At 45.9% G+C, this 9234-nt stretch overlaps 2 protein-coding genes across 2 annotated transcripts; one reads left to right on the plus strand and one right to left on the minus strand.

Moving 5' to 3' along the window:
• The first annotated feature begins 4143 nt into the window (after positions 1–4143).
• LOC119269309 (cytochrome P450 94B3-like) lies at positions 4144–5949 on the plus strand. The gene has a single exon (XM_037551105.1). The coding sequence runs from the start codon at positions 4250–4252 to the stop codon at positions 5789–5791; it is 1542 nt and encodes a 513-aa protein (XP_037407002.1). The 5' UTR covers positions 4144–4249; the 3' UTR covers positions 5792–5949.
• A 302-nt stretch (positions 5950–6251) lies between these two features.
• LOC119269310 (50S ribosomal protein L34, chloroplastic-like) lies at positions 6252–8649 on the minus strand. The gene is made up of 2 exons (XM_037551106.1): positions 8388–8649; positions 6252–6696 (listed from the first exon to the last, which is right to left on the minus strand). The coding sequence occupies exons 1-2, from the start codon at positions 8611–8613 to the stop codon at positions 6443–6445; spliced, it is 480 nt and encodes a 159-aa protein (XP_037407003.1). The 5' UTR covers positions 8614–8649; the 3' UTR covers positions 6252–6442.
• Between the last annotated feature and the right edge of the window lie 585 nt (positions 8650–9234).

Raw genomic sequence — 9234 nt, forward strand, 5'->3', positions numbered from 1 at the left:
TTATAGTATCAACATGCATATCAGGTACTTCAGATTTTACCACTAAAAACCTATAAGCAATGCTCTGTTGAGCATACCCTAGAAAGACACAATCCACTGTCTTTGGTCCAAGTTTGCGTTTCTTAGGAATAGGAATATTGACCTTTGCCAAACATCCCCAAGTGCGCAAATAAGAAAGTGATGGTTTTCTCCCAACCCACTCCTCATAAGGGGTTTTCTCTTTATTATTGTTGGGAACTCTATTCAGGACATGACATGAAGTCAATAGAGCCTCCCCCCACCATGCCTTAGATAAACCAGCAGTGTCTAACATGGCATTCACCAAGTCAGTCAATGTGCGGTTTTTCCTCTCGGCCACTCCATTTGATTGAGGTGAATAGGGAGGCGTCCTCTCATGAATAATACCATGTTCCTCACAAAATTCATCAAAAACTTTTGGAAAATACTCTCCACCATGATCGGACCTAAGACGCTTGATCTTTCTCTCTAGTTGATTTTCAACTTCAGCTTTATAGATTTTAAAGTAGTCTAATGCTTCATCTTTAGTTTGCAACAAATAAACATAGCAAAATCTAGTTGCATCATCAATCAAAGTCATGAAATATCTCTTTCCACCTTTTGTCAACACACCATTCATCTCACAAAGATCAGAATGTATGAGTTCTAGAGGCGCCAAGTACTTGCATCATCATTAACACTAGCACAAATTTGATTTATTGACTTATTGCAAAAATCTGAAAGAGAAAAGCGGAACAAGCCTCCGCACTCATAGCCTTTTCCTATAAATTGCCCAAATCTTGACACGATTACTTTATTGGACTCTAAAACTACCTTAAATCCATCTCGACATAGAAGGGAGCCGCTAACTAGATTCTTGTTCATAGTAGGGACATGCTGCACGTTCCTTAGTTGCACGATCTTTCCCGAAGTAAACTTCAGATCCACCATGCCAATGCCACGAACAGAAGCATGTGACCCATTCCCCATTAGGACGGAAGAATCCCTTGCGACCTGATAAGAAGTAAACAGGGAGATGTCAGCACACACATGAACGTTAGCACCCGAATCAATCCACCACAAAGATGATTGAAATACTGAAAGCACAATAGGTAAATTACCATACCCATTAGTATTGCTAGCGGTCACCATGTTGACAGTCTTGGAGCTTGTTTTCCCTCTGCGGTCTGCACGTTCAGGGCATTCCTTGGAAAAGTGTCCAGGCTTCCCACAGGCGTAGCACTCTAGCTCAGCCTTGTTGAACTTCTTCTTCTTGAAGGTAGTAGTCTTGGTAGGCTTGTTGACAACAGGTTTGTTCTTCCCTTTGTTCTTATTCTGTGGGTACCTCTGCACCATGTTAGCAGTAGGCTGAACCTCACCTCCTTTTTCAGTGGTATCTTTAGCCCGAGCTTTTTCTTCAACATCAAGAGATGCAATCAGATTTTCAACTGATATCTCCTGTCTCTTATGCTTCAGAGTTGTGGCGAAATTCCTCCATGAAGGAGGCAACTTTGCAATCATGCACCCAGCCACGAATTTGTCGGGTAGAACACATTTAAGGAGTTCAAGTTCCTTCACAATGCACTGTATCTCATGAGCTTGTTCAACCACAGAACGGTTATTCACCATCTTGTAGTCATGAAAACTCTCCATGATGTACAGTTCACTGCCTGCATATGTTGCACCGAATTTTGCATTCAGTGCATCCCACAGAATTTTTCCGTCGTTTATGTGCATGTACACATCACACAGACGGTCAGCAAGAACACTCAGAATGCATCCCACAAACATAGTATTGGCTTCCTGGAATTTTCTCCGATCTTCGTCGGTCATTCCCTCTGGAGCACCAACACTAGCGTGGAAAACTTTCAGAGCAGTAAGCCAGAGCGTGGTCTTCACCTGCCACCTCTTAAAGTGCACACCGGTAAACTTATCCGGCCTCAGTGCATCAGCGAATCCAGCCATAGTTAACTCAGGAAATTGCCTATAATTAGGTTTTTGGATTGTTGGAAGACGACCCGTGATGACGAATTTGAGCAGTCGCGCACAGCGCTTCCCAAAAACCTAATTCGTCCTCTCCCGGTGCAGGATCACAAAGACGAACGATTCCGGAGACCTGCCCTCCCACGCGCCGATGCACGCCGGCGTTTGGGATGGAGTAGACTACGATGGCGGCGCAAGTTGTGAGATGAGGCAAAACCCTAGGTGTTTTTCGGTGTTTTTCTGGCCGCAGCCGGTAGCTGTATATATATTAGGACCAGAGGCGGTATTGTGTCGCGACCACAATCCCAAACCGACTTGGTTTCTAATTCGTATACTTACCGGACAAGAAATCAAAAACTTGTCTGCCAAGACATAAAAAATAAAACGGTAAAAGGAAGCTGCGCTCCTGCAAGGAGACGGACGAGGCGAGCGAGCGCGCGCGTGTGGTTTTCCCTTTCTCTTCTCACACACCACTTAGAATGGTGGAGAGAACCCACTATATAAAGAGGTCCAACTCTTCTTCAACTTCCAAGATGGGACTAAACTTAGGACCACCACTTGCCATTTTACACATGGGCTTTGAAATTTCAGAAATTGCTATGGGCCTAGCCCATTAATTCTAACACTAGCTAGGCTAGTCGCAGGAGCCCATTCCGTCAGAGGTCAACAATGCTCTGTACGAGTTCTCCATTATTTCGGGTGTAAATCTTCCGTCATTGCACACCTTCTTGATGGCATGGTACGCTTCTACACGTCGGGACACCACTTGCCGGAAAAGTAGAAGAATGGCATAGCGAGCTTGATACGTTACGCCGACCCGGAGGGGCAGACACTTCTCATCAGTCATCTCTCTTTCTTCAACCGTCTTCAGTAGGGCCTCGCTGAACTAAAGCCACGACTCTCTTTTTGGATCGGAGGGAGTAGTAATTTTGTTGTTGTTGTTGTCGTCGTCGTTGAGAAAAATCAATCTTAGTAGCAGAGAAATAAGCTAGCTAGCCACTGGGAGAAGATGCCGGATGATCTATGCAGGAAATGCCACGCTGCACGTGATATCGACGTGGGTTCAGAAGGGCACTCAGCAGCAGAACAAGGAGGGAAAAAGAAACTTAACACCAGATTGCTCAGAGCCTCAGACCTTCATCGTTATTGCATGACTGCTGGTTGCAGTGCACCGTACGTACATCCAAACTAGCTGACTTGTCACGACTCATGAGTTTCTCGTGTGGATGCTGGAGACAGAAGAAAAAAAAAAAGAATGATACTCGTTGGGTCAGTTATGGCCCTGAACAAACTATAATCTTCCTCTCAACTTGGGCCGGAGGCATTTCACGTACCGAACGTAGTATGTGGCGTAGTTTCGTTATGCGAGTATGAAAAAACCATTTCATTCAGTTACACAGTATAAAATTATCCATGCATCAAACATAACTTTTTAGACGCCACTCCTTGAGCGAATCAGTTGCGAGCATCACAATTTTGCAGTGTTTGTCTATGGTTCAGTTGCAGTTGATCGAATCAGGTAGCCGATCAACCGACTGAGGCAGTTTATTTTTTTAATATATTTTTGGAAATGTAAGCAGCATTAAACTATTCAAGTGCAACGGAATATAAGCCTCTCCTTTTTTGCGAAGATGTGGACATCAAAATTGACTAGTCTTTGTTCATGGTTAAGTTTGTGTCCAAGTGATTTATCTGGTAAGATTGGTCATGTTTTAGTTGATGGTTCACTTGCTTATAGTTGCCAGGAAGCAGGAATCACGTCAACTTGTAGTTTCCCATGGACATGCCTGAAACCAACAGCAGTATTCTGAGCAATTGGTTGGTGTCGCATCCGCACAAACTAATTACACAACCCCAATCAGTGTTCATCTACAAGTGCCCTTGACATATACTGAAGCCAAAGACTCAAAGTACACTCATCCAGCTCACACCTCCAACTAGACCAGATAAATCAAAGAGAAAAATGGTTATATAGTACTCCCTTCGTAAAGAAATATAAAAGCGTTTTAGATCACTAAAGTAGTTTGAAACTTTAGTACACGGATGTATCTAATGGAGGGAGTATCAGTACGTCACGTACTGAAGCCGAAGACTCAAAGTACACGGATGTATCTAACACTAAAACGCCTTTTTAGACTTTTGAGACGGAGGGAGTATCAAAGATGCAACAACTCTGCTTCAGAATCCCCTTTTCCGTGTTAACCTCCAAGCACCCCCACTCACTCCTACAGTTTTATTTAGACTTGGCAAGCCAGAGATCTCGATCGCCATGGAGCTCTCATTCACCTCGGCCCATCCCATGCTCCTCTTCCTGCTCCTACCTCTACTCTATGTCCTCCGCCTACGTCGGAACACCAGAAAGCAACCTCACGCCGACGGCCTCAAGGCCTACCCCATCATCGGCACGCTCCCGCACTTCGTCAAGAACCAGGACTGCCTCGTCGAGTGGTCGGCCGGCGTCGTCGCTCGTTGCCCCACGCACACCATGGTCTTCGACTTCAAGGGTCTCGGCCTCATGGCCGGTGCCATCACCGCGAATCCGGCCAATGTGGAATACATCGTGAAGACCAACTTCCAGAACTACCCCAAGGGTGAGTTCGTGGTGTCTGCCATGGCGGACTTCCTTGGCCATGGCATCTTCAACTCCGACGGCGACCAGTGGCTCTCGCAGCGCAAGGCCGCCAGCTACGAGTTCAGCAAGCGCTCGTTGAGAAACTTCGTGGTCAGCACCGTCCGGTTCGAGGTCGTCGAGCGGCTGCTGCCTCTGCTCTCCCGGGCGGAGCTAGAAGGCCTGACGCTGGACATGCAGGACGTTCTCGAGCGCTTCGCGTTCGACAACATCTGCTGCGTCGCCTTCGACGAGGACCCGGCGTGCCTCACCGACGACGGCCTGGGGTTGAATGGGCGTGCCGAGTTCATGCATGCCTTGAACGACGCGCAGATGATGATCATGGCCCGGTTCATGTCGCCGGTCAAGTGGGCATGGCGGGTCAAGAAGCTACTCAACATGGGACCGGAGAGGCGGATGAGCGAGGCACTCGCCACGATTCACGGCTACGTCGACAGGATCATCCGTGACCGCGGCGAGAGGGGAGCGGCCGGGCTGGCGCGCAAGGACGACTTCCTCTCACGCTTCGTCTCCAGCGGCGAGCACAGCAACGAGAGCCTTCGTGATGTGGTCACCAGCTTCATCATAGCCGGGCGGGACACCACCTCATCAGCGCTCACTTGGTTCTTCTGGCTCGTGTCCCGGCGGCGCGAGGTGGAGGACAAGATCGTCCGCGAGATACGCGCGGTGCGAGCGTCCAGCGGGAGCACGGATGCAGCCTTCAGCTTGGACGAGCTGCGCGAGATGCACTACCTGCACGCAGCGGTCACGGAGTCCATGCGTCTATACCCACCCGTGGCCATGGACTCGCGCTGCTGCAAGCATGACGACGTCCTGCCCGATGGCACGTTCGTCGGTAAAGGTTGGCAGGTCTCCTACAGCGCGTATGCCATGGCGCGGTTGGAGGAGATATGGGGCGAGGACTGTGCAGAGTACCGGCCAGAGCGATGGCTCGATGAGGAGGGTGCGTTCCGGCCAGAGAGCTCGTTTAAGTACCCGGTCTTCCATGCCGGGCCGAGGATGTGCCTCGGCAAAGAGATGGCTTACATACAGATGAAGTCCATTGCTGCCTGCGTGTTGGAGAGGTTCAGCTTCCAGTTCATCGGAGGCGAGAGCCGGCCAGGGGTTGTGTTCTCCGTGACCTTGCGTATGGAGGGCGGCTTGCCGATGCAAGTGAAGAAGAGGGGGGCACTGAGCAGCTAGGCATGTTCCCTTTGCCTACAGGCTGCTCCTCTCTCACGCCTACTTGTCTTAGTCCTACATATTCAGGTTCTAGCCAGTCTTGAGGTACCATGTATTCAGGCACTCAACATATTCACTAGATGACTCAACCAAGAGCAAGCAGGTACTGGTACTTAATACTCCCTCCGTCCCAAAATAAGTGACTCAACTTTACACTAACTAACTTTGTACTAAAGTTACTACAAAGTTTAGTCACTTATTTTGGGACGGGGGGAGTACATGATAGCGTAGAAGATAAAACTTATTCCAGCGACTGCCTGAAGTTTTCAACCAAAGAAGTGTTCTCAAAACTGTTAGGGTGTAGGTAAGCACCAATTTGTCCTACTGCACAAAAATACTTGGATGATATATAGCATTGGGGTCCTACAAAGTTACAGAATGCAGCGCCCAAGATGATATAATCTCACAAAACAACATAGCATTAAAGACTGCCACTACCAAAAAGGATAAATTGTACCGGTGTTGGAACTTAATTCAGGTATCAAGTTATCAACCAGAGTAACAGCGAAAAGATGTGCAGCAATTGTTACAGATGAACATGGCTGAGAACATGGGGTGCAAAAAGAGTAAAACTTACAGCTGGAATACATAACGCCTCACATTGCGCTGTAATCAGTACTTTGTCCCAGTGGGTGAGTTCGACTTTGTGCACAGAATCTTCCTTCCTCTGTCACGCCTACGCTTCAGAACCTTTCTTCCAGCAGTAGTCCGCATCCGCCTTCGGAAACCATGCACACGGGCAAGTGACTTCCTGGATCTTGACCTCTTGGTCAGGCAGAGGGCAGCCTTTCCGGCCCTAATCTGTAGACCGCGAGGTCTGCGTGTTGTTAATCTGTTGTAGCTGAACTCAATTCCCAAAGATGAACCTGGCGTACATAATGATAAAATATCATAGTCAGTTCTACGTAATCAATACTAGGATTGGATACATAAAATCTTCTTTTAGTGAACACCCATGAGGTCTAAGCTTGATCGTATTAAGGAAGAAAAGGTTATCTGTTACAAAGACGTAAACAGTATACTTGATCATTAGACAAATGCTGTAATAGATCAAAAGAGAAGCTCTAAACAACAAGTTACAACTAAGAACTTGTGATTTGCCTTGTTAACCCACTACTCTGTGCAGTTCTAAATTAAATGCCTTGATGGTCTCCACAATTGCTGTTGCACTTAATTCTAAAATTTGCTAAACATAAGTTCAGACAAACGTATTCCAAAACAAACTATTAGCTGCCTTTTGGCTGTTCTCTGAAGATTACTTCGTTGTGTATGAAAATATTCTACTATATTGCATCGATTCATTCCCACTTTAGCTAGTTCATTTAATATAACATTGTTGTGCTGGGTTTAGAAGCATACTGGGTCACTTTTAACCATTTAAGAGGATAAACTGGTTGAGAATGAGCAAGTATTGAAGCTTGAGAGGCTTCATTCTTGAAGTTATCCGTTTGTTGTTTAATTAACTGTGGTAGACAATTTATTACATTATGAATTTGTTGTTCAGCCACGTACAGTTGCTTCCCCAAAATTGAGTGGTAGTTAAGAAAACATGAGCTACATTTATGTCTGAAGGATCTGTGAGACTTTCCATCGTCTATATGATTCAGGATTTTAGGCCCTCAAATTCAGATACATATACTAGTTGTATCCCATTTCTTCCTAACACTTGAGTTCTAATTAACAAAACAAGAACCCCAGTCATATGTTAATATGTAGCTTCTTTGTGAGAATTTGAAATTTCGATTGTCTAACGAAATTGGCGGTCACACTGCATCCTCAAAAAAAAGGAACCAGTAGAAATTGCAGGACGCGATGACACAAATAAATCCTCAGCCATGCACATTTTCCTAATTTTAGCGATTTATATTCACTCAAAGTGATGTTTGAAATGTAAACATTCTTTTTTATTTTTGATAGAGATAAATATGAACATTCTCAGTTCAAGTATGGACAAGAAAACAAAAATTGGGTCTAAGACTACAATGACTTGTGCAGAACTTGCTTGCTCTCAGATAACTGCACCTGCAGGCCAGACATTGTAGATTCCAAGATTCCATTGCACTATGTACATGAACCAACATGTCCAACAATAATGAAATCTAATATATGTATTTTCAGAAAAAAATGCTGGAGACGTTTAAGTTTGCGAATGCCTGCTGAGGTACATTTTCCTTCGACACCTAAACCAAATCGAAGTGCGTAAATTCTGCTGTTTACAGTTTTGTACAAACACAGCAAGTGTCAAAAGGAGCCCATAACTATGGAGGCTCACCCTGTGTTCATAATGTTTGACTCTCTTCTTGTCACTGAATTTGCAGAGCACGCGACAGAAAAACTAAGACAAATACTTATACAGCACAATGGCATTGTGCAACAGCAGAACATCCATAGTTTACACACTACTACCGTTCTACGCTTCAAACCCGCCATTTCCATTGCAGGTAACTTTCCCCTCCAACTCCTCAACCCAATAAAACTAGCTGAACAGTACCAACATATCGAACACATTCAATAAAGAATTTCCCTCGTGCCAAAGGGAAGGAGGAGTTTCTCTCACCGCCGAACGACGAGGCGGACGTGAAGGCGAGCGACGCCGAGACCGCAGCCGAGAGCGAGGAGGTGGTGGAGGAGGAGGAGATGAAGGAGCTCCGGAGAAACGGGGAGGCGGAGGCCCCCATAGGGCCCGCTTTGTGGGGGCGGAGACCGCCGCCGATAGCCACCGCCGAGATCCTCCCGGAGTGGAGCGAGAGGGACGCCATTGGGGAGGCGAGGGCAAGCGCCATGTCTGTGCAGCTAGAGTGCGGGCTATCCTCTCACACTCGATGCTGTTATCATCATATCCACGGCTGGATGAGAAGTTTGGGCTTTGTGGGCCTTAATTTTGGGCAGCTAACCTGTTAACAAGCCCATCTGTAGGCCCGCTTGTGATTCTCTAACAGCTCGTTTGATACCCTCATTTTAATTCTCTCGGATAGAGTGTTAGAGTGTGCGTACTATATAGTGAGAAATACCCCCTCGTTTCATTTCATTTGGTACAAATAAAATCTCTGTTAGGATTTCAGTTGGTTGAAATGGAAATCCAACTGCAAAAAAACATGCTTGGCTGCCACAAGGATTTATAAATTGAAATCATTATTGTGTCACGTATGGCTGCCATTTTGGCAAGAATCAATGAAACCAAACATCATCTTTCCAAAATTTGACATTCATGTCAACATTAAACAAGTTGCGACACACAATCTTTCATATATGAAGCTGTTCCATAAAGCACAAATCCATATGATCAAATTCAAATACAACCGCCATGTTCATATCATAAAGCACAAATGCACGTCTAACACAAGTAAAACAAAGGTTCAAAGCTTGTATTCAACAAGGTATGGAGGAAAAAAAATACTAAAGCT

The sequence above is a fragment of the Triticum dicoccoides genome, chromosome 3A (assembly GCF_002162155.2).
Source record: "Triticum dicoccoides isolate Atlit2015 ecotype Zavitan chromosome 3A, WEW_v2.0, whole genome shotgun sequence".
In the NCBI taxonomy this organism is placed as follows: domain Eukaryota; kingdom Viridiplantae; phylum Streptophyta; class Magnoliopsida; order Poales; family Poaceae; genus Triticum; species Triticum dicoccoides.